We start from the raw sequence: 26,826 nt of genomic DNA, 5'->3' as shown, positions 1-26,826 counted from the left end.
TACTTCCGCAGCTGAGATACATAAAAGACAGTATGCACTCTTTCCAACGCAGCTGGTAAAGCCAAACGATAAGAAACTTCCCCAACCCGGTCTAAGATCTCATAAGGCCCTATGAACTTCTGACTCAACTTGCCTTTCTTCCCAAATCTCATAACCCCACGCATAGGAGACATTTTCAGAAGAACCTTGTCCCCAAACTGAAACTCTATATCCCGGCGATAAAGATCTGCATAACTCTTTTGCCTATCCTGAGCCGCTCTCATCCTTTCCATGATCATCTTAATCTGCTCAACCATCTCCTGTACCATCTCTGGTCCTAAAACCACTACCTCAGCACTGTCGTCCCAACAAATCGGACTCCGACATCTCCTCCCATATAAAGCCTCAAACGGTTCCATGCCAATACTGGTGTGATAACTGTTGTTGTAAGAAAACTCACTCAAACCTAATCTCTGCTCCCAGCTACCACCAAAATCCATCACACAAGCTCGTAACATATCCTCAAGAGTCTTTATTGTTCTCTCAGTCTGACCGTCTATCGTAGGATGAAATGTTGTACTCATCTTCAAAGTTGTTCCCAAATATTCCTTCAATTCTTTCCAAAACCTTGAGATAAATCTCGCATCTCTGTCAGATACTATGTCCTTAGTCACTCCATGCAATCTCATCACATGCTTCCGATAAGCCAAAGCTAATTGTGCCTTGGTCCATGTATCTTTCATTGGCACAAAATGAGCTGACTTGGTCAGTCGATCAACTATTACCCATATCATGTTGTTACCCTGTTGACTCTTTGGCAAACCCACGATAAAATCCATATAAATGGATTCCCACTTCCACTAAGGTACCTCTAAAGACTGAATCTTACCTTGTGGTCGTCGCTGTTCCCCTTTAACTCTCTGGCATATCAAATAACGAGCCACAAACTCAGCTGTCTCTTTCTTCATCCCAGGCCACCAGAACGTGTTCTTTAAATCCTTGTATAGCTTGTCACCACCTGGATGCACTAAATATGGTGTACAATGTGCCTCTGTCATGATTGTCTTTTTCAGCTCCTCATCATTAGGGACACACCACCTCCCATCAAACCTCAAACCACCATCTGAATGAATAGAGAATCTAGACACCGTCCTTTTCTCTACTCCAGCTCTCCACTCCATCATCATAGGATCTAAAGCCTGTTTACCACGAATATCATCATAAAGATGAGGCTGCACTGTCAAATCTCCCATGGCATTCCCACTCTGCATCATATGTATCCTAAACTTCCCCACCTCGTCTCTCAACCGCATCAAAGATAAAGCTGTACACAAAGAATGTATACTCTTCATGCTCAAAGCATCAGCAACAACATTGGATTTCCCTTCATGGTAGATAATATCCATGTCATAATCACTAATCAGCTCCATCCACCTCCTATGTCTCATGTTCAACTCCTTTTGAGTGAAGATGTACTTGAGACTCTTGTAATCTGAAAATACCTTAAAGGTCGCCCCATAAAGGTAATGTCTCCAAATCTTGAGAGAAAACACCACTGCAACTAACTCTAGATCGTGTGTAGGATAATTTTCCTCATATGGTTTCAATTGCCTAGAAGCATAGGCAATCACTTTACCGTTCTGCATCAACACACATCCCAACCCATTCTTTGAGGCATCTGTATAAACCTCAAAGTTCTCACTCACTTCAGGCAATGCTAAGATAGGAGCTGTGGTCAAACGCTCCTTTAATGTTTGGAATGCCGTCTCACAACTTTCATCCCAACGAAACCTGTTCTCTTTCCTCATCAGCGTTGTCATAGGTCTAGCAATCTTGGAGAAATCTTTCACGAATCGTCTGTCATATCCTGCTAAACCCAAGAAACGACTGATCTCAACAACATTCTTTGGTGCTTCCCACTTGGTCACTGCCTCAATCTTTGCCGGATCCACAGCTACCCCATCCTTAGAGATCACATGCCCCAGAAAAGCAAATTTCTCTAACCAGAACTCACACTTGGACAACTTAGCATATAACTCGTGCTCCCTCAAGGTCTGCAACACAATCCTTAGATGCTCCTCATGTTCCTCCTTAGTCTTGGAATAGACTAAGATGTCATCGATAAAAACCACCACAAACTTGTCAAGAAACTGACTGAAAACTCTGTTCATCAAATCCATAAACACAGCCGGTGCATTAGATAACCCAAAAGGGATCACCACATACTCATAATGGCCATACCTCGACGTGAAAGCTGTCTTTGGTATGTCCACATCCCTAATCTTTACCTGATGGTACCCCGACCTCAAATCAATCTTGGAAAAGACTAATGCACCACTCAACTGATCAAACAAGTCATCTATCCTTGGAAAAGGATACTTGTTCTTCACCGTCACTCGGTTCAGCTCCATGTAATCTATACACAACCTCAAGCTCTCATCTTTCTTCTTCACGAAAAGAACTAGTGCTCCCCACGGTGATACACTAGGTCTAATGTATCCCTTCTCTATCAGATCATTTAACTGTTTTCTGAGCTCCTCCAACTCCTCAGGACCCATCCGGTATGGTGCCTTAGAGATTGGCCCCGTTCCCGGTTTCAGCTCAACCATGAAATTTATCTCCCTCTTCGGCGGCAACCCCGGAATCTCCTCTGGAAAGACATCTGAAAACTTACCCACCACTGGTATCTGATCAAATGTCAGACTCTCTATCCGGTCATCTCTCACATAGCACAAGATCAACGGGCACCCCTTCCTCAGATAAGACTTTAAGGTCACAGCTGCAATCAACTTAACTTTGGGTTTGACCACAAATCCACGATAAGACACACTAACGCCCTTAGGACCTCTCAAAGACACTTTCTTTTGATGACAGTCTATCTTAGCCTTGTACTTTCCTAACCAATCCATCCTGACTATCATCTCAAAACCATCTAAAGGAAATTCTAGCAAGTCTACAGGTAGATCAACTTGCCCAGCTATCATAGATACATCCCTATACAACCTCCCACATGATACAGACTCGCCCGAAGGTATAAAAACTTGCTCACTTACAGACTCGTATACCCTCAGACCCAACCGTTTAACATGACTCGAAGATACAAACGACTGAGACGCCCCCGAATCAAACAAAACAAAGGTATGAATACCGTTAACAAGAAAGGTACCAGTGATAACATGTGCGTCGTCCTCAGCTGCTTTCTTTTCCATCATATACCGCTTTCCACTGGTCTTCTGTCCACCTCCCTGGACAGGATTGGCTGAAGTAGTCGGCTTAGCACCCGACCCCTAATTGTTGTTGTTGTTCGTAACTGGTTTCTGATAAGAATTACCGCCATTGCGGTTACCTCCACCCTGGTTGCTCTGACCTCCCCGGTTGTTCCATGACCCAGCTGGTCTCTTGCCCGCATAACTCTGTGCCGGACCCTGAGAATAGCTCCCCTGAGCCGATCTCTGAAAAGCTCTCGTTACACTCGTGCACTCATCTCTCTTGTCGCCTACACCGCCATAGCCAAAGTAGGTCATCCCCCAACTACCAGTACCGCTCCCATGGCCACGCCCAAAGGAAGCCCCAGCACTGAACCCCGAGCCAGAAGAAAACGCTCTAGCCTGATTGTGGTTGCCTTTCTTGTAATTAGATTGGCCACCACCCTCGCTCTCAGCCTTTCTTTTCTCACCTCCCCTCTCCCGGGCCATCTTCACCAACCTCTCAGCTCTCCCAGCTCTCTCCTAAGCTTCCTTAACATCAGTAAGGACTCCCACGGGTAACCTTTCCATAATCCTAGGGGTCAACCCCTTCTCAAACCTCAACGCTAAGTTCTCATCACTCAACCTCATGTCCTTAGCATACCTAGACTTCTTATTGAACTGCCAGTAATATTTAGCTACCGACATATCAGATGTCATATTAAACCCATCAAACTCCTCCCTCAGCTTACTCCTCACATGCTCAGGTACAAACTCTCTCCTCATAGCCCTCCGGAACTCTTCCCAAGGTATAGCAGGCAGACCTTGCTTCGCATACATCTCCCTAGCGCCCACCTTCACCTTATCCCACCACTCACCAGCCGCTTCCCTCAAGTAGAACGCAGCTTGTCCTACTTTCATCTCATCAGGAAAATGTACCAGATCCAGAATGTTCTCCATCTCACGATGCCAATTGTCAAGAAGAATTGGCTCCCCGGTCCCCTTATACTCTTTTGGGTTAAACCTCGCTATATATAGACTGATATTTGAGTGATCAACATCCTTATCTTTCCCCACTCTCTTAAGGGTCTCCGTAAGAGGATGTTGATGCTCCAACATCTTAATTATGTCGTCAACGTTCATGCTCTTAGATCTCACATACAAAGCGGTTTTCTTTGGCGGCATCTTGAAACTATATAAGAAAAGGTAGACATAAACATACATACTATAACTCAAAACACGAAAACAGCCTGCCCAGAACCCACTCGATCGAGTGCCCAAACCTACTCGATCGAGTGGAGGCTACTCGATCGAGTGCCTCCACGTACTGGATCGAGTACCCAGACTCCAGACCAAAACAGACCTTCTGATCTCTAACCTACTCGATCGAGCTGACAAGCCACTCGATCGAGTGCCTCCTACTCGATCGAGTGCCCCTATGTACTCGATCGAGTACTCAAAAACACGACTCTGATCATAAAAACGTCAAATAACCACTCGATCGAGTGAGACCCACTCGGTCGAGTACCTCACCCATTCGATCGAGTGCCCCCCACTCGATCGAGTCATGCAGACTCCTGGATACTACCCGCATGTTATCTCACACACCCCCAACGTACTATGCTTTCATTATCATCTCAACATTATAATTACAACTACGCATGCAATTCTACGCAAATCCTCATACAATCAACAAAATAATCTACTTCATGCTATCAAGTGCCACATTATAAACAACCATCATTCTTCTCTATTCAAATCAACATATAAACATATCTTCTCGACCTTTAATCATACTTTCAATTCTCCACTTCCAACATCCAACAATTCACAACATATATCGTTACGTACTCATACAAACCAAAAGACAACACATATGACTCTGACATATACCCCCCCATGTGACCGGTTTAAAATTGTAGGGCGAGTTCGCGACTTTAGGACGTCTCCCAAGTCTTTTCATTAGATCCTACAACCTTTACCCCGGGTTCATTTTATTTTACTCCCTATGTTCAATAGATTCATTAGTTACAGGTTTCAAGATCGTCGCTCTGATACCACTTTGTGACACCCCTATACTCCAAGTGCCTTACCAGGACCACTCAGGTATAAAGCTGTCACCATCTCGGTTTCCCGAGGCAATGATAATCAAAAGACAATAAAGAAACAACGTTTAAGTAGTATAAAGTTTAAGTGAGTAAATACAATCCAAAACCAACTGCCAAAATACGGTTTACAAGATCTCAAAACAACTGTCTAAAAACTATCAAAACTACAGCGGAAGACTCTATCATCTGGTGGCGACACATCCCAGCTATCCCATGTATCTCGACTCATACCTGCTCAACAACTGCTCACCATCCCCGAAAGGATCACCACAGTTTTTAAAATAATTAAACGGGGTCAGTACTAATCACACAATTTACATAACTCAATAAAACAACACACAACACAGCTCAATCGTCACAGATATACCCCGAACTCCATCACCAACTCCACAATACTGACTACACACTAAAGTGTGTAGCCCTGCCAGAGCACCCATCGCAACAGGTTACTCCTCGCCGCCAGTGGGGGACCGCAGCCGTTCCCACCTAAGCCCCCCTCATCTCCGTCGTGCGATAAACCCAAATCCATTAACGTGCACATCCCTTCTGTGGGGGTTCCACAGAAGACGAATCATGGGCGTGAAGCCACTCCCGCAAGTGACTCCACTCAGTAAGGGACGCACCCCGAAGAACACAGACAGATACAATCAATCACAACTACTAATCAGCAATCAAACCCAACAACTGTCACAATACTCGTACAGTAAAACTCAACAATCACAAATTTTAACCAACACATAATGTGACTAATACTGAGTAGGGAAACCCTACCTGGAATGCAATACAATCAGACGATCTCAACAGCTGTTATCAAAAAGCTTCCTCTAAGAATCCTCCTCCTAACATATAACCACATAATTACTAACAATCATAAAACTAACAAAAACCCCCAATCCCCCAAATTAAGGTTTAAACAAACTTAATAAAATACTATAAAATCGGTACGTAGATCTTACCCTCGACGCAAAGATCACAAGAATGTAAAGGATGATGAATTCCGACCTCTCTAGCTCCGGAATTTGTAAATAATGCGAAAGATGCGAAGAACGTAGTTTGAAATCTCTTTTGAAGTGATTAGGTTTAATAAAAGTGTTTAATGATGATGACGGAAAGTTATATATATACTTATTCGCATTATTAACAAAACCCGACAAAACATTACCCGTAAACCGAACCACTCGATCGAGTGCCCAACATACTCGATCGAGTGCCCCCTACTCGATCAAGTACCAAGGCTACTCGATCGAGTACCCTATAGACAGAAACTGTTTTAAAAACCAAAACACCCTTACTCGACAGAGTAAGGCCCACTCGATAGAGTACCCAGAGACTCATAAAACCGTAGTATTACAATAACCCTATATAAGATCCCCCTTCATCCTAATATAAAACTACTCACACATGTTTACAATAACAAAGGTAAAGGATGAGGATTTTAGCATGGAACAAGTAAAGGAAAACATGATTGTAAAGTAAACTAATTAAGCAACTCAAATATATAAACAATTGAAAGATGAACAATAATAGAGAAGAGATTATACCAGTATTGAAGACAAAGTTGTAATCTTTGATTAAACAAAAGAATAATCTTTACCAATGATAAGTGCATAATTTACATTATTTTACCCCTTATATTAGCTCCATTTTACATGTCATTTAGCACTTATCATAGTGTTTTGAGCTAATATTTGTTATTCTACTTGCAATTTCTTGTTTCCACATATTTTGTAGGAGTTTAAGCTTTTAGGAGCTAAAATCCAACAAAGATGCAAGCTAGAGTGCAAAGGCTAAACAAGACCTAGCATTGGACTAAGTGAATGAAGTTGTATGGGTTTTTGCATGAAGATTTAGTGGATTGAAGTAAAGAATTCCAAATGAAGTCAAATGCAAAGTCAAGTCCAAAATGAAGGCCCAAATTAAGGTGAAAGCATTGGATGCTAAGGAGCTTTGGATGCTAAGAATAAAGAGCATTACCGGGTGATTAAGGGAGTATTAAAGCATGAACATAGAGATTTCTCAAGCAATTAATCGAGGAATTAAGAAGAATAGCCACCTTAACACGTCATCTTCACCTCACCTCTAATCTTTAAACAGACCCGAGTCCCTTCCGTCTTACTTTCGAAATACCCAGTTCATCATCACCAGTCCCATGCTCGTGTTCTCACCATCATTAATCAGCAACATTAGCAACAACGATTCCGAGCTCGGAATTCAACCCGAGCACAACAGTAGCAATAAACACCACTAACCACCATGATCATCAATCAACCACCACCTGCTCCTTCAATTGAAGACCTTCGTTCAATTCGTGCACCAGCAGCGCTTCCTCTTCTCGCCCAGATTTACAACCGCCCCATGGCTGTGCACCATTATCCCACCTGTGCTCCATCCCAGAACCATCATTCAATGCCGCCACAACCACCTGCACCTCCGTCACCACTTGCAGCAACTCCGGTTGCCCAAAAGTCGACACCTCCGCAATAGCAGCGGCATCTCCGACCTGCTCTGATCCGTCTTCAACCGATGAGCACCAGCGCACGACGAGGTACGAACCTGTGAATCGTCGAGTGCGTACCTCTATTCCGCAGCTGTATTTATGTGACTGTGTCCCCTCACATGACTACGTTGGAGAACAGCGGCCTTCATTGTCATTGCCTGATGTCTTTGCTCTTCTGTTTGCTTTTGCTGATTGAGTGTTGAATTAGTTTGGGTTGTAATGACTTAAATGCCCTTTTATTTTCTTCTCCTTGTCTAGTTTAAGTTGGGGTATCTTGGTCTATTAATATTTGTTAGTATAAAAGCCCAATGTGTGTTAGATGCCAAAGGAACACCACACAACATTAGACGACAATAGTTAGAAAAAACAGTAGGTCTCAAAATAAAACCTCCTCTTATTTCTACTCCTTATTAATTTAATTAGAAATTAGTTTAGTTTATTAATCATTTCCAAGATTTCGTCTTTTGTAATACATCCGTTAGATCTATGCAATTTATAATCTTTTCATTCATATGGTATTAATTTCTCATCCTTCTCTTCCCTTATTGTTTTTATTTATTTCTTGTTGTTTAGATAATTTTAATGTTTAATTTAACGGAAATTTCGCATGTTACCCTCGATCTTTGGCAGATTACACATGGTACCCCTGAAATTAACTTTGTACATAAAGTAACCATTAATTTGACTTTTTCTTTCCCGAAATGGCAATTGACAAACGGCTGTTAAGTTTTCTTAACGTCAGTTAGGTTTTCACTTGTTGGTGGGAAAGTTAGTTTGAATTTTACACTTTTTTCCCATGGTACCCCTGTGTTTCAAACTTTTGCCCAATGTACCCAATTTCTAGAACAGAACAAAAATAACGGCTATATTGATGTAGCCGTTGGAATCTGTTACTTTAAAAGCCAAATCTCCCTCATTTACAATTAAAACAAGTATCAATACATAAGAAAACTCAATAATGTCTTATACATCTAATGCAAGTTCTTATTCAAGAGGAATTCAAGTAGAAAACAAACAATGCCCAAGATGCAATAAAAGATCAAACATAAGGTACTCGGGGCCTACTGCAGCAAATCCAATGAAGCTATATTACAAGTGTGATGATTGTGGTTGGTTTCAATGGTGCCAAGCTAAAATAGTAGAAGACATCAACATGAAGAAGAAGAAGAAGAAGAAGAAGAAGAAGAAGAAGAAGAAGAAGAAGAAGAAGAAGAAGAAGAAGAAGAAGAAGAAGAAGAAGAAGAAGAAGAAGAAGAAGAAGAAGAAGAAGAAGAAGAAGAAGAAGAAATGCATAATCTACATGAAGTGATGAAGAAAATGAAGGAACAAGCTGAGATGATTAATTTGTTGAAGGCAAAAATGGATGATATGCCAAAGCTACTACAACTTAGCATAAAAATATCCATTTTTATGTACATGTTTCTGTTATATGTCATGATGAACCAAAGAAGTTGATAAGAAACTATGTAATATGCAACAACTGTAATAGAATCAAATGCAATTAATAAGATTAAAACTTGCAATGCTAGCATTGATCATTGTTGTTAATTATACAAAGGTTGTTCCTGTGATTTATAAATCACCAAAAAGTTGTTGACTGTGTGATATATAAATCACCAAAAGCTGCAACGCAGTTAAGAAACTGCACAAAATATACCCATAACAGTTTACCAAATGCACAAAATATAAGTTGATTAAGCACTAAAACAGAATATGGCAACTGACTTAGCTAACAACCTAGCTTAGCCAAAAAATGAGTGTCTTTTCAGAAACATACTTAACCCTTGCTTGTTGAAGCTCCATCTTTTCTTGCCCTCTTTTTCTGACTGCCACCACCACCACTAGCCTTCCTCTGTTTTGTTGTTGGACCTCCTTTACAAGATCTTGCATCGTGTCCAACAGTTTTGCATATTGAGCATGTGATTGTTGTTAATCTCTTACCTTTTTTTCTTGGGCTCGTCTGGTTTCCTCTTTCTTTGCCTTGCGGGTCTTCATATGCTCCTCTCTGGAATAGGGGGTAAAACTTGAGAGAATTGGAAGGTTGGCCATGCATCCTTATCAGGTAAAGGATGCATATGTTCTCCATAGGTGAGCTTGTAACATTGACCCCTATAGAATCCATGCACATAGTCCACTGGTTGCTCCCTATTGTAAAAAATGGCTCTACATGCATGCTTACATGGGATTCCAGTTATCTGTCACCCCCCACATAAGCATGTCCCCTTAAGAATGTCCAATGGATGAGGTTTAGTAACCTCAAGCACCTCAAACTCCCCACAACCTGCTTTAATAACCATACACTAGTTACTCCCATGGATATTGTACTCCAATATCTCCATAGCATAAGGTGTTGGCTTATGCATTTGCAAGCCATCTGCCACTTCCATCCTTTCGGCCATATTTGCCATGAAATCAGTTCTGATTCCTTCCATAAGTGTCATCACAGGCTCCTTAAATCATTTATTAGTGCATTGAATGACTCCACAAAATTGGAGGTGTTATGGTCACAAGCAATGATTGGGTCAAACTGTGATTTTGATCATTGTTCCTCAACACTTAACAAATAATCAGAAGCTGGCCTGGACAACTTATTTATCTCCTCAATTGCTTTGTGAAATGCATGAGTTGAGGTTGCATTGGCTGTCCTCCAAAATAGGTCATGGAATGCAGGCCCTCCCCATTTCAGCTTGAAGTTGGAATATAAATGTTGTGCACAAATCCTCTTGGTGCACTGAGGAAACTCTTTTTCAAGTGCCATCTCTACTCCCTTCATTTTGTCACTTATAAATGTCCAATCCCAATTGGAACATCCAACACTCTGAAATCCCAACCTTAGCTTTCTGAAAAAATAACTCCAAGATTCAGTGTTTTCCTTCCCACAACTGCATATGCAATACAATACAGATTATTGTTGGCATCTACACTTATAGCAGATAACAGCATCCCCTTATACCTCCCCTTCAGATGACACTCATCAACACCAATGATGGGCCTACAATCTCTCAAAAACCCAAGGACCACCAGTCTGACCAGTTTGAGGGTTATGCCAGGTAATTAAAGCCCAAGAACCTGGATTAGTCTGTTTTATCACCTCTCCATAAGCTGCCAAGCTATTGTAACTCTCCTCAAATCCCTCATAAACCACTTCAACCACATCAATTCTGACCTTATAAATTGTCCTTAGGCATACATCAATGTCATAACCCTTCATTAACAAATCTGCCATAGACTTAACTGGCATCTCAGGATGAGCTCTCAATTCAGTCTCTATCTTTTTAGCCATCCAAGGAACAGTTACCATAGGATTCCTTTTCAAGTTAAAGCACTCCTTATGGTTCCCTGTTAGAGTCTTAATAGCCCATGTAATAGAGTCAGGCAAACATGAGCTATGAAGCTTCCAAGTACATAACTTCTCACTACATTCAGCTGTATATCTTCTTTTATCAGATTTTAACACAATCACACTGAAGCCCTCTTGTACATAGTAATCAGAGAGCACTGACAGAAACTCCCCCTTGGACATGAACATTATCCATGGGTTTAACACAATCTGACCCCATCTAGCTGGTGTATACATCCTTCCATTCTTGTACATTTTCAAACTCTGCTCATTATCTTCTTCATCCTCTTCATTAACTCCAACACTGAGCCCAACATCAAATGGATGAACAACCTCATTATCATCCAACTCCTCAATCTCTTGCTCTTCAACTATTGCACTATCATCACTATTACTATTATCCTCACCATCACTGCAATAATAGTCCTCATCAATGTCATCCTCCACCTCCATAGAAGAATGAGGCACTCTATTCCTTCTAGGCTTGTCTTCAACAACATCAACCTCAGTAGGGGTCCCCTACTTAGCCTTTAGAACATATACCCCTTTCCTCTTGGCAGAGGTTTTAGGTATCTTTTTATTTGATGTTGACTGACTTCTTCTTGGGACTGAACTTAAAAACAGGTTGTGATGGTTGTGAAAGGAATCTATCAGAAGTGGGACATTGTAATGATTGAGTTGTTTGTGTTACAGGTTCAGGAGAGTTGGGATTAGGTTGTGGAGGAGAGTTGGTATTAGGTGTTTGGGCTAAAATTCACACAATAAGTAAAGCCCACTTAGTAATTAATGGACCATGAAGGGAGGAATGAAAGAAGGGGAGCCCACGGTTGGGGACAAGGGCACTGAAGGGGAAATGGGCCAACTAGTGCGTGTAAAAGAAGGCTAGGCCCATTGAAAAGAGCATCTGCGTTTAGGAAAGGGTTCAGGGAGAAGTCAGGGAGATCAGGGAGAATGGAGGGAGACGACGTGTTATGAAAAGAGTTATTATGGAAGTTGTATTCCTTTCATAATCATGGTAGGATAAACCTAGGGTTCTTACCCTATAAATAGCCAAGGGAGCAATCAAAGGAGGACATCCAAGATCTCATACACACAATACCTCGAGCTAGATAACTTTACATTACGTCTCAATTGTATTCGTTCACTATTCAAACATAGTGCAATATTTGGCAGGGTACCGTCCCTCCCGCGGTTGTTCCAACATTGGGTTTTCCACGTCACCAAATCCAACGTGTCAATTTATATTTCATACTTTTTTTCCTTATTTAAATATCAAATACACACGATCAATCAAGCAACCAACGAGTAAGACCACATTGACCCAAAACAACCAATTGGCTAAAAATCACCTAAACAGTTTGGCGCCCACCGTGGGGCATTGTGGTCGTCAATCGTTGATAACCAAAGTACGCAATGGATAAGCAAGTATCAGAAGCCATGTCAGGGAGCAGTCAACCATCACTACCGCTGAACTCTACCCAAAATCCGGCATCAACGGTGCCAACGCAAGCTCCTGGACATACCTCGAGAATTATACCAAAAACCTCTTTGCCTCCTAAAACCCTTGCTGCCACAAACCAAGCCAGATCAGATAAAGGAAGAACAAGCTCAGGCCCTACTCCACCACCTAGTCCAACACAAATCTTGCTCGCTGGCGTAGAGAACCTTCAAAAGGCCACGGAGAACATGAGAGAAGACCAGAAGAAAGCTGAAGCCGAAGCAAGGAAAAGAGACGGAGAACTATGGGCACAGATAGATATTCTAAAGCAGCAATCCGTCACCTCAGAAAGCAAGGCAAGTGAAGGAAGAGCTCCAGTAGTGGATCTAACGCAGGGAGCATCAGGCAGCAGGAATCCGCTTTGACAGATACCAGCCGAACTAGTAACAAGACTGGACCTAGCCACAGTATCGTCAGATGGAAGAATAACTCCACAAGGGCTGGGATAACTCACACCAGATAACTGGCCGCCAGCGAGCCGCATGGAAGCACGACCAGGTAGCACCCCTGTTAATAATTTCGTAGCAACCGGCCAGACACTTGGAGCAGGATCCACGGTAAATCCGCAGGTAAACTGGCAACAGGGAACGATCGTAACCTCAACTCCCCTAGCTGCCGGAACGTATCAGAGCCTTCAAGAGTTTAAGACAGGAGGTAGCGCATTGAATCAACAAGCAGCTGACAGGCGGACCCCGGATTCAGGACGTATAACAAATCAGCAGTACTTGGAGTTAAGGGAGATACTAAGCAGGGTTCTACGATTGCCACCCCCACTTGAGAAAGCAGCACCTGACAGTTATGCCGACTCGCCATTCGTGGACGCCATATCTATCACAGCCATGCCAAAAGGATTCACAAATCCAAATATACCTCTCTTTGATGGCACGGCAGATCCCTTTGACCATATAAGAAAGTACAAGCAGAAGATGATGACAGTAACAGCCGTAGGGCAAGTCAAGGAAGCTTGCATGTGTAAAGGATTTGGATCCACCTTAACGGGGCTGGCATTTCGATGGTTTGTGAGTCTACCCAACAGGTCAATCTCCACATTTGCTGAATTGGTAAACGTATTCACCCAGCAGTTTGCAAGCAGCCGGAAGCCACAAAAGCATGCAGGAGACCTATACAGAATCGTCCAGGGGGCAGGAGAAACCATTGGAGAGTACAACACTAGATTCAACAATGAGAAGGTGGTAGTACGAAAATGTGATGTTTCTACAGCAGTAGAAGCTTTTAGGAGGGGCCTTCACCATGATTCTGACCTATACAAGCAGCTAACTATGCACCCCTGTCACAGCTTCGAGGCAGTGCAGGAAAAGGCAGTTGCTGCAATCAGATTAGAGGAAGATATCCTGGTCAGCGCAAGCCTGCCTAATACACGAAGTGTATCCAGTACTTCAGTCATAGAAAAGTCAGGAAGAAAGCAATCAACCAGTAAAAAAGATGAAAGGTATAGGCCATATGGAAGGGGAGTCAACGGAATCAAAGAAAATCAGCAACTCCCTACTCTGGCAGAGTATGGATTCACTACAGGCATCGGAGGAATCATGAAGGCACTCAGGGAGATGGGAGACGGAGTAAGGTGGCCCAAGCCACCAGTAGAAGGTCAGGCATGGGGAAAGATAACAAAAAGAAGTGTGAGTTCCATCGTGATATTGAGCATAACACTAAAGATTGCTACACACTACAAAGAGAGATCAAGCGCATGTATGAGCAAGGTGAATTGAGCCACCTATTACCACATGGGGGCAAGCAGCAGGATAAGGTAGGCTCCGCGAAGCCTGCAACTCCACCCACATGCACCAAAATCATAAACGTGATAACAGGCGGCTCAGACCTAAGTGGGCTGACATACTCAGCGTCTAAAAGGCATGCCATAGAGACCAAGGGAGATAGGCCAGCAAATTCTTGCATAATTTCTCACAGTGATTTACCAGTTGTTACCTTTGATGAAGGAGATACATATGATGAACGGGAACATCATGACGCACTCATTATCTCCCTGTCAATGGCTAACTGCACAGTTAGAAAGGTCTTGGTAGATACAGGTAGCTCGGTCAACCTGATCATGTTAAAAAATGTAAAAAATATGGGGTTCAGCGAAAAGGATTTACAAAAGAAAACTATCCCGCTGGTAGGTTACAGTGGGGAAACAGCCAACTTCCTGGGCGAGATAATCATCCCAACCTATGTGGGAGGGGTCATCAAGCAAGTCAGGTACCTAGTCATAGACGGACCCTCTACCTACAATGTCATCTTGGGAAGGTCGTGGCTACACCAGATGAAAGCAGTCCCTTCAACGTACCATCAGTGCATAAAATTCCCCACACCATGGGTAAAGACAATACGAGGAGATCAGGAGGAACCTAGAGGCTACTACAAGAAAGCACTAAAGTGCACTGCCATCTCTCCCGCATAGCAATTACAGAAACAGCATGTTCAGGACGAATACATTGAGCCCCCAGCTGAAGAACTAGATCAAATCAACCTGGACAAGCTGCACCCAGAGAGAACCATGCTAATTGGAGTTGGATGCACGGGGAGCTTGAGGCAGCAACTAATCAAATTTCTGCGAGATAACATGGATTGTTTCGCATGGTCGCACGACGACATGATAGGGATAAACCCATCCATCATAACGCATAAACGCAGTGTGGACCCAAAGTGCAAACCCATCCAGCAGAGAAGGAGGAAGTTTGCAGCAGAAAGAAATAAGGTAATTAATCAAGAGATAGATAGCCTTCTGGCAGCAAAGAAAATAAGAGAGGTGAAATATCCAGAGTGGTTGTCCAACGTGGTGGTGGTACCTAAAAAGAATGGAAAGTGAAGAGTATGCGTAGACTTCACTGATCTCAACAAAGCATGACCCAAAGATCCCTTCCCACTGCCTCATATCGACGCAATGGTGGATGCGATAGCTAGACACGAAATGCTGACATTCCTAGACGCATGGAGTGGTTACAATCAAATCAAAATGGATCCTGCAGATCAAGAAAAGACGGCATTTATGTCTAAAAGAGGGATATAATGTTACAACGTCATGCCATTCAGCCTAAAGAATGCAGGTTCCACATATCAGAGGCTGGTCAACCGCATGTTTAAAGAGCAGATAGGACGAACTATGGAAGTATATATCGATGACATGGTGGTGAAATCAGAAAAAGCCAAAGATCATATGCGACACCTGGCAGAAACATTCAACACCCTGAGGGAATAAAAAAATGAAGCTAAATCCATCCAAATGCACCTTTGGGGTATCCTCTGGCAAATTCTTAGGCTACATTGTAACCCAAAGAGGGATAGAAGCCAACATCATGCAGATCAAGGCTGTTTTACAATTGGAGTCACCTGGAAAGCCTAAAGACGTTCAAAGACTAGCTGGCAAGGTAGCAGCCTTCAGCAGATTCATCTCAAGATCCTCAGATAAGTGCAGGCTATTTTACGATATACTAATCAAGAGCCAAAAGTTTGAGTGGACCGCAGACTACGAGCAAGCATTCAGGGAGGTGAAACACTACCTCAGCAACCCACCACTGCTGTCAAAGCCAGAACCTGGAGAGCCACCGTTCCTCTACCTAGCCGTCACAGAGGTGGCAGTGAGTGTTGTCCTAGTCAGAGAGCAGGAGAAGGAACAGCGGCCAGTATATTATGTAAGCAAATCTCTGCTACCGGCAGAGACCAGGTACACGTCTCTCAAAAAATTAGTATTAGCTCTGGTAGTAGCATCTCATAAGCTGCGCCCCTATTTTGAGTCCCACACCATACATGTTGTGACCAACTATCCGCTGAAGTCTGTCATGAGGAAACCTGAACTGTCAGGCAGAATATCAAAATGGTCTGTACACCTTAGTGGGTATGATATCCAGTATGACCCAGAACAGCAATCAAATCGCAAGCGCTGGTAGACTTTGTCTCAGACTTCAGTCCAGCCATCCAAAATCTGGCAGATGAGGAGATCCTAACCCTGGAAGGGAACAGGGACGTAGAGGTCTAGCAAATGCACATCGATGGAGCCTCCAACTAAAGGGGGCAGGTGTAGGGTTAATCCTACGGTCACCACAGGGAGATCTGATAGCACAGGCAGTAAGGTGTGAATTCAAGGTAACTAATAACGAAACAGAATACAAAGCTTTGATACTAGAAATGTAGCTAGCTCTGGAGTTAGGAGTCAGGCACCTGCACATATCCAGTGACTCTCTGCTGATAGTCAATCACGTGAATGACGAGTTTATAGCCAGAGACTCAAAAATGATTGCATATTTAAAGGTAGCAAAAGAGTTAAAATAGAAATTCCAAACTTGCAAGATCAAGCAGATTCCCAGAGATCAGAATGTAGAGGCAGACGCCTTAGCAACTCTGGAGGCAACATTCAAGCCAACAAAACTATCCGGCATTCCCATCGCACACATGCTGGAGCCTTCTATCCAAAAGGCAGATCAAATACACAGAGGAGAACTGGAGGATTAGCAGGATAAATTGGGAGTTCAGACAGCTACGGAGGACGGGGAAGACTCCCAGCCACCTGACCAACCAGCTATACAGGCAGATGACTGGGATTGGCGGACACCCTACCTAGACTGCCTGCGTTATAACAAGTTTCCAGACGACAAGAAGGAAGTAAGAGGCTTCAAAATGAAAGCCTCCAGATTTATACTAATTGATGATGTACTCTTCAGGAAGTCAGTGGCAGGCCCCTACTTACGATGCCTAGACAAGCAGTAAGCACAGACTGTGTTACATGCTCTCCACAGTGGTGAATGTGGAAACCATGCAGGGGGCAGGAGTCTATCAAACAAAGCTCTCAGACAAGGTTACTTCTGGCCCACAATGAGGGCAGATGCAGTACAATACGCCCGTAAGTGTGACGCCTGCCAGCGTTCAGCACCAATGATCCATCAGCCAGCAGAACCCTTACACCCTATCATTTCTCCCTGACCATTCATGACATAGGGTGTGGACATAGTATGCCCTCTACCAAGAGCCACGGGGAACAGGATATGGATGCTGGCGATGACAGATTACTTCTCCAAGTGCATAGAGGCAGAAGCATTCACAGAAGTGAAGGACAAACAAGTCATCTCTTTCATAAAACGCAATATCATCTGCAGGTTTGGTATCCCATCAGAGATCATATGTGACAATGGCTCACAATTCATCTCCAACGATGCTGAGGGATACTGCGCCAGATGGAACATCACCTTGAAAAAATCAGCACCCAGGACTCCAAAGTCTAATGGGCAAGCTGAGTCTAGCAACAAAATTATCATGGATAATCTGAGAAGGAGGTTACAGAAGTTAGGAGAAAAGTGGGCAGATGAATTGCCACTGGTGTTATGGTCAGATAGAACGACGCCTAAGATAGAAACATGCCAAACACCCTTCAGCCTGGTGTTTGGTGTGGAAGTAGTCATTCCATCAGAGGTTCTGGTTCCCACTCACAGGTATGGATGTATGACAGGGGAACTGAACAATGCAGAGATGGTCAAGAGCCTGGACACAGTAGACGAGCTGCGAGCAAGTGCAAAAATACGTCTAGCTGCCTACAAGCAGTCAGTGGTCAGGAGTTACAACAAGAATGTGATAGTCAGGCTCCTGGAGGTAGGAGACCTGGTTCTCCGTAAAGTATTCCAGAACACTAAAAATCGAAAGGCAAGCAAATTCGCCTACAAATGGGAAAGACCATACCAGGTAGAAGGAGTTGTTGGCCATGGTGCATATAGACTGATGACTATGGACGGTCAAATCATACAACACCCATGGAACATACTTCACCTGAAGAGATATTACATTTAATAATAAGGAGATTTTAGCCTACAGGGTAATGTACTGGTAGTAGGCATACTACCAATTTCATTCCCATTTCTGGTATCTCTAACTCTTTCAAATTTTAAACTGCTATTAGAATGGTGTGGTCTGACAGCTTCCTGGGACCACAATTTCTCTGGTACCCCATGAGATGGCGTCAGATACTTCACATCATTCAAATAGACTTTTCTATTTTCAGACTTCTCTAAGTACGTCACTCTGAATCCTAATGTCTATGGTACGTTGAAAGTGTATCTAGCACGACTGTCAACTGCCAACGCGAGGTGACAAGGCACATGGCACTCCAACATGCCTAACCTACTCTCTCCACTAGGAGCACTCTCACCAGGCGGACTGTGGAACATACGAAAGAGAGCCTGGTTGACAGATGAAACACTTACCCAGCTACCCCTGATACCACCCTCTGGATGTAGCTCGCACTAATCGGAATTAATCAGGGCCCCAGCATGCATGCACACATATGTGGAACGTAGGGATCTCTAAGCTACCAGAATCCTGCAGCATCCCATTGGTCCTAGAACGACGATAAACTTGCCTAAATTACACGCCTGTTGGCTCTAAAACGTGACGAACACACCTTGCGTCATGAACAAGGTTATGTAGTCAAAATTGTGGCATACGCCTAAATCAGTCATCAGACTGACACGGCAGCTACCTGAGTCTAGGTCAGCCTTCTCAGGATGACACGACTGGTCTAAATCAACCTCTCAGGTTGACACGGCCACCCTTCCTTACAGTGCGGCACATGCCTAAGTCAGTCAACAGACTGGAACGGCAGCTAGCTGAGTCTAAAGTCAGCCTTCTCAGGATGACATGACTCGCCTAAATCAGCCAGCAAGCTGACACGGCAACCTCCTAACTAAGGAAATTTAAAGATAAGTGCACAAGATATAATCCAAACTTGCCAAACAAGGGCAAGGGGGCATTTCAAAAAAAAAAAAAACTTGGCTAAAAGTACGGCCCCAAAGTTCAATCGCCATCATGGCGAGACAACCAGAAAAGTATTCGAAACTTACAAGTCTGCCACCAAAGGGCCAGACTACCAAAAAAGTTCGTTGATAAAAAAAAAAATTCTTAATTTTCGGTCACATTAATGACCTCCACATATGGCATCTCTTCTACCTCCTCCCGCTGACAATCTGTTTCAGGTACAGGACCAGCTTGCACACCCTCAGCTGCTATAGCTTCCTGAGCTCCGTCAGCAGCCTCCTGGAGCAACCCTACATCTCTAGCAGCAGCCTGCTCAGCCAGCGCAAGAGAGTTCACCTCGTCAACTTCAGGCTTCAGGACGCTCAAGTCAGGTTGCACCGGGTACAGGGTCTCCAACTGCCTCTCTTCTTCTTCAATGGCTTGCAGAGTTGGAGGCTCCTCAAGGGCAGCACGCATTCCACTGATCTTCCCCCGCCAGGTAGCATAGGCAACAATATTTGTGGCCAAGGTGATCAACTCACTGATCCTCTCCTCAGAACGTTTCAAGGAGTCAGAGAATGTGGTGCAAACCTCCTGGGTGCGAGCCAGCTGATCAACTCCTTCCTTCAGCTTCCTCTTTGCGCCAGCCAGATTTGCCTTCAGCTCAGCCACCCGTCCCCTCAAGTCAGCACGCTGCTTCTCTAAATCAGCAATAAACCCAGTCAGCTCACTATTCTTGGCGCTAGTGGCATGGCTGGTGGTCTGCACTATGTTGATCATCTTTCTGTTATAGAGGGCAGACTAGAAGGCCTGAGGCAGAAGAAATTAAAGTTAGCAAGAATTAAAGGTAAAAGATTTAGAACAAGTGGAAGACGGAGAACACTGACCATGAAAGCGTTATGCACATCATTCTCAGTCATCTCCTCGGGGGCAAATTCCGAAAAGGCGTCGACCAGAGAAGGAAAGAGCAGCTGGTCGATCTCTGGCCAGTATGGCACCTTATCGACATTCCCAAAGCCCTCTAGGAAGTGAGCGATAATGCCTCTGCTGGCAGAGGCACAAGGACTGACAGGAGGGGTAGGAGGATGAGGAGACAGCGGGCTGACCACTAAGGGTCCAGGCCGTGCGGAGCTGGAATGGGTAGGAGGTGTCTGGAAGGAGGTAGCAGGAGCACTCCTCTTAGAGGCAGACGCCACATCAGGGCTAGCAGCAGATCTTTTCCTTTTGACGCTTTGGAGGATAGCTTCCACATGATTAACCTTTGAGCCTGCAGACAGTCATTATTTCAGTTGTCAGGAGGGATCAGACAGTCAGCAAGATTGCATGCAATAATGACTATAGGTAGCTTAAAGACATGCTGTGAGCTGATTGAAGAGGGTTAGAGGAAGAAGCAGGTGAAAATCCAGGAAGTAGGTCAAGAAACATCCTCTCTAGCTGAGGAATACAGAATAACTTGTTGCGAGCAGGAATCTGGGCACCAATACGGATTAGGTAGCAGGGACCTGCACGAAGACGATGAAGTAAGCTGGTAAGCAGTGAGATAAACAAGTCAGGTGACAGGGGAGCTACTTAATCGAAGTTATGATCCATTTCTCAAAGATGTAATCAGCAGGCGGCTGAATAGAAGCCTTCCTCACGTCAAAGAAGTCTTCGAACCATTTCTCATCATGATATTTCGACACATGCTTGAAAGGAGCCTCGCCAAAGCTCCGGAATAAGAATTGGCCCCTACCCAGGGACCTGATGTCATACATGTGGGCCAGATTGCCCAGAGAGATAGAATTGCCAGTATTTTGACAAACGGCTAGAGAGTAGAGGAGAACCCTCCAGACGGTGGCAGAAATTTGTGCCATAGCAAAGTTATTTGTAAAGATAAAATCTTGGACAAGTTTTGGAAAGGGGAAACGGAGGCCATATTTAAATGGGTATAAATAGAAGCAAACCCACCTTGGACGGATGGCATCAGCTTTTTGGCCCGGGTCGGGGATGGCAATGTCCACCCCGTCACCAAGACCAAGCAAACCCTTGATTAAAGGGACATCGGCGGGGGTCAAGGCAGAGTCACAGTCATGGGGGTGAGTGAAAAGGCCCCGGGAAGGAAAGACCGGGTATGGGTTCCGATCAAAAGGCGTAGATGTTGAAGATGAGTGTCGAGTTTTTCACATGGTGGAAAAGAGAAAAGGGAGATTAAGAAAAGGAAAGGAGGAAGAAATACATGGTGAAAAGGACAGCGGGAGTGAAGCAGTGAAGCCGGCGAGAAGAGAGGAAAGGGAGAGTAAGGATTTGGGGGGAAGAGAGTTTTATGGGAAAGTGATTGTGAGATTAATGAAGTGGAGAAGGGAGTTGGGGTTATAAAGGAAGAGAGAGGGAGTAGGGCACGCGAAATGAGGAGGTGGGCGGTAGTAATGATGAGTGTGCATGGAAGGAAGTGTAAATGACGGCTTAGTGTTTTAGTAATCGACTACGTGAATTCCTTGTTCGACACCTCGAAGCGTACCTCATAAGGAATTGGTGGAAAACTGTTTGGGCTAAAATTCACACAATAAGTAAAGCCCACTTAGTAAGTAATGGACCATGAAGGGAGGAATAAAAGAAGGAGAGCCCACGGTTGGGGGCAAGGGCGCTGAAGGGGAAATGGGCTAACTAATGCGTGTAAAAGAAGGCTGAGCCCATTGAAAAGAGCATCTGCATTTAGGAAAGGGTTCAGGGAGAAGTCAGGGAGAAGTCAGGGAAAATGGAGGGAGACGACGTGTTATAGAAAGAGTTATTATGGAAGTTGTATTCCTTTCCATAATCATGGTAGGATACACCTAGGGTTCTTACCCTATAAATAGCCAAGGGAGCAATCAAAGGAGGATATCCAAGATCTTATACACACAATACCTCGAGCTATCTAACTTTACACTACATCTCAATTGTATTCGTTCACCATTCAAACATAGTGCAATATTTGGCAGGGTACCGTCCCTCCCGCGGTTGTTCCAACATTGGGTTTTTCGCGTCACCAAATCCTACGTGTCAATTTATATTTCGTACTTTATTTCCTTATTTAAATATCAAATACACACGATCAATCAAGCAAGCAACGAGTAAGACCACATTGACCCAAAACAACCAATTGGGTAAAAATCACCTAAACATTAGGTTGTGGAGAAGATTTGGGTGTAGGTTGTGGAGGAGATTTAGGTGTAGATTGTGGAGGAGATTTGGGAGTAGGTTGTGGAGGAGATTTGGGAGTAGGTTATGAATGTGGAGTAGATTGTTGATCAGTGGGTTGGGATAGTGGCACTTCATCAGCAATTTCTTGGGAGGTGTAAATTCTTACATACTCAGTGTCAGTAGTATCTACATCCACCACAGACACTTCAATGCTCAAAGGCTCCATTTCTATTGCCTCCCTCTGCCTTCTATCCCTCTCTTCTTCTTCCCTCTGTTTTTTCTCTTCTACCTCTCTTTGTACCTTTTTCAATCCCTCAGCCAACCTAAATAAATTAATAGGATGTTCAGTGTGCTCCAACCAAACCTTAATAGCATTTCTCCCTTCAAAATGAGCAAACATGCTCAACAAATCATTATCATTTCTTATATATATTTTCTGACCTCTAGCATTTTTATAAAATAAGTCGTAAATTGATGGTATGAATACATTCTGCTTCAAACTCACATCCCCAAGCTCACCAATTACATCCAGTAATTGCATTAAATCAACATCATATACTGGATAATCAAAGCACTTACCCCCATAGTTAAATTCCAACCATATTGCAGGATCCATCCTATAATTACACACAATGATGAAAGTTAATCAAAAATATAACTCAAACCCTAATTTCGTGAAAAAAAAATTGACAAATACTAACATGCAACACATATTACTGCTTCATATAACTTAATTGAATCTAAATAAACAATTTTTATGAAGTTAATTGAAAATTAAAGATAGTTGTTAAAGATATTACCTTTGCACTTTGAAAGGACGAAAATCCGCAGATGAAGGTTGAAAGAGGAGATTACTTTCGGATGTTGGGGTAAAATTAGGGATTTTGTTTGGGGTTAGGGTTCTGTAAAATTTTCTGGGAAAATTAGGGATTTTGTTTGGGAAGATTAATAGGTTTTGTTTAGGATAATGAGAGAATGAATTTAGGTTTTTAATATGTGTTTAGGTTAGAATAAAGACAAATAAGGGTGTGTGTTGGTTATGTTGTTGGCGCCAAATGAAATACATTCACGGCGTTACGACAGCAAGCATAGTAAGGGCATTTGGGGAAGGAAAAAGTCAAACTGATGGGCACCATATGTAGAAAGCTAAAAGGAGGGGTACCATGTGTAATCCGCCAAAGTTCGAGCGTACCATGGGAAAAAACCGTTAATTTAATTAAAGTTTGAATCTTTTGTAGTTTAATTATGTTTATCCCATGTTTACTGTTAGTTAGTGTTAATTCAATTATGTTAAAGTAGAGTAATTAGTTAGGGGGGAAGGGATTAGTGTATTAAATTGGGATTTCATTTAATGGGTAGTCATTATTATCGCTAATCGTTAACTCAATTGTGTTAATTTGTCACTTAATTGGTACTTTAATGTATTGTGTGACCCTAATGACGATTAGTGTTATTTGACCTTCTTATTGAGTCGATCTGGGAGACCCGGGACTTGATTAGGCGCATTTAGGGTGAGACCGTTTCTTATTATTATCACGAGAGTGAGTAATAGGATGGTCGGGTACTTAGTGACTCGAGAGAGTATTAAGACTTCATTTTAGCACTTATACTTTGTCGATTAATGAACCTTTATACCCAATTGAGAACCCTATCAGATACATGAATCCCCTTAATCCCCCTAACTCGCCTAATTAGTCACTTCATATCTACTTTCATTGTTTACTTGTTAGTTGGTCATTTATTTCTTGTTTTAGTCACTTTAAGAATATTTCCAACATCAACCTCATTATTGATCGACTAGACTAGAACTAGTGACAAAGACTTGTAGCCTAACCCCACCATCCTTGTGATCGACCTCGACTTACCAAACTTTACTAGTTCGGTATCGAGCTTTATAAATTTGTTTTTTATAAGGGTGTGATGACTTTACCTACTATCAGTAGCTAAATGCCTTAGTCTAGGGGCTAGGGAAGCCATGCAAATCAAATATATAAAATGATAAATTAGGTTGATATAATATTGTCTAATTGTTTCTATCACATGTTTGCATCGTCCCGTTTAATCTATGTTTAAAGGCCTTATTCATTGATTATGTTTGTTAATTCGTTCTAAAAGTCGAGAGGCATGGAATCGGATTAGACTAAGCATGTGTAGTAGGATGACCTAGTCATAAACGAGAGTTTCTCTAGGACCCGGTCTATGGTTGACACTAATATGGTAAGGTGGGTGTCTGTAAGCCTAAACAATTGACAATGTTGTTAATTTTGAGTTTAACATTATCATATATTTACCTTTTCATGTGTGACCCGACTCCGCTAGACTCCCTTTTACCATATAGTTTACATCTTAATATTTGTTAGTCATCAAACCAACAACAAACAAACTTCAACGAAATCGACCTTGATAAGAATCTTTCCATAACATTTCACAACGCAATTCCTGTCTCCTTATGTTCGACCCCTATTGCTACATTAATTTGTGTCTAGGGTAATTATCTTTGCATAGGTACACGATAAGCCTATCAAATTTTGGCGTCGTTGTCCGGGAGCACGGTTTTATTGCGTATTGAATTGTCGATTTTTATCTTGTTTTCTTTTGTCTTAAAGAACACTTATTCCTTGAGACTGTTACTTATCATTTTCTAGAAATTGTTGTCTTATGCCCAGGTCCTCTCGTAGTGGAGAAATACCTTCACCGGATTCCTATCCCGAGAAAACCTTTAGGAGAAGACGACGTTTTTAGAAGGAAGTGAAAGAAGCCACTTCTCCCGTACAAGTTGAAAGTGCTAGAAAGTCTTACTTAGACGATCTAGAAGCCCTTGTAGAGGAGGAGGTTTCACGTTCACCATCTCCACCACCACCACCATCTTCAACTAAAAATATGGTGAAACTTTCCGATCACTCAAAGCCCACCACGGCCATGCTTCCGGCCGGTATCACAACTAATCAAATTACCGCGCCGAACTTCGAGATCAAACCGGCTTTCATTAGCCTTGTGGAGAGGAAGCAATTTGGGAGAAGTCCTTTAGAAGATCCCAATTTGCATGTGCAAAATTTCTGCGATTATTGCTCCATGATCCGTCAAACAGGCGTCACTCAAGCCCAAATAAGGGAAATAATTTTCCCTTTCTCTTTGAAGGACAAGGCCAAGCTTTGGTTCAATAGCCTTGACCGCACCACTTTGGGAATCACCAATTGGGAGACATTGGCTCTTGCTTTTTATCAAAAGTTTTTTTTCCACCGGAGAAAACTCAAACTTTGAGGAGCCAAATCACTGGATTCCGTCAACAAGCTCTTGAGAGCTTATATGAAACTTGGGAGAGGTACAAAGAGTTGCAAAGATAGTGCGACATCATGGGCTAGATGATTGGTTTCTAGCTATAACATTCTACAATGGATGTTGTGCCGAGTCCTGAAGGATTCTTAATTCCGCTAACAATGGGCGGTTTGATCAAATTGACACCGATATTTCGCATGCCACGATCGAATCTATGGCGGTCCATGATGAACAATATGTCAATTCCAGAAGTGTGCCACTCAAAGGTAAAGAAGAATTCTCCGACAATCCCGTCTTGTTGGCTCAAATTGCCTTACTCCAACAACAATTGGCGGAACGAGATGCTAGAGATTCCCTTCAACAACTCAATGCCATGTCTTCTACAAATCAAATCATTGTTTGTGATGGTTCCGGAGGTGCGGGTCATTACACCGCTCATTGCCAAGCCACTATTGAGGAGGTAAATGCTTTTCAAGCTTTTAGACAAAGTTCATATCCACCGAGTACATTTTCCAATACTTATAACCCGAATTCAAAATTTCACCCGAATATGTCTTATAGAAGCAATAATGTGCTTAACCCTCAACCCTCACCACAACAAAATGCCTATGTCCCTCAACAACAAAAGTATAATCCCCCACTGGGTTATCAAAACCAACAAAGGCCACCTCAATAAAGCTACCAACAAAATCAAGGGCCACCACCACAAAATGGCCAACAAAACAACCAAGGAAGAGGTAAACTTGAGGGCTTGATAGTGCAAATGTAAAGGGAATTATTGGCTCAAATTCAAAAGAATGATCAAGCTCACAATGCCGCAATCAAGATGTTGGAGCAACAAATGGCTCAACTAGCCTCATCTAGCTCTTCAAGGAAAATGGGTCAATTACCACCTCAAGGTGAGCAACCACATGCGACCGTTAATTCCATCTCCTTGAGAAGTGGTACAAGCTATGATGGACCCTCCATGACCTTGGATGACGAGGTGGTTGTTAAAAAGCCCAAGCTTGGGGGAAATGACAAAAAGAAGGCTAGTAAAGAGCCTCTTA

The 26,826-nt window shown here is 43.0% G+C and overlaps 1 protein-coding gene and 1 non-coding gene across 2 annotated transcripts; both read right to left on the bottom strand.

Moving 5' to 3' along the window:
* Positions 1-10,308: 10,308 nt before the first annotated feature.
* LOC141640752 (uncharacterized) lies at positions 10,309-11,562 on the bottom strand. The gene is made up of 2 exons (XM_074449433.1): positions 10,766-11,562; positions 10,309-10,651 (listed from the first exon to the last, which is right to left on the bottom strand). The coding sequence occupies exons 1-2, from the start codon at positions 11,560-11,562 to the stop codon at positions 10,309-10,311; spliced, it is 1,140 nt and encodes a 379-aa protein (XP_074305534.1).
* Positions 11,563-25,755: 14,193 nt separating this feature from the next.
* On the bottom strand, positions 25,756-25,861 carry LOC141645132 (small nucleolar RNA R71). The gene has a single exon (XR_012544719.1). It is a non-coding gene; the product is annotated as a small nucleolar RNA R71 (small nucleolar RNA).
* Between the last annotated feature and the right edge of the window lie 965 nt (positions 25,862-26,826).

The sequence above is a fragment of the Silene latifolia genome, chromosome 2 (assembly GCF_048544455.1).
Source record: "Silene latifolia isolate original U9 population chromosome 2, ASM4854445v1, whole genome shotgun sequence".
NCBI lineage: Eukaryota > Viridiplantae > Streptophyta > Magnoliopsida > Caryophyllales > Caryophyllaceae > Silene > Silene latifolia.
Note: the sequence above shows the minus strand (reverse complement) of the source record. Positions and strands in the feature narration are given on the sequence as shown.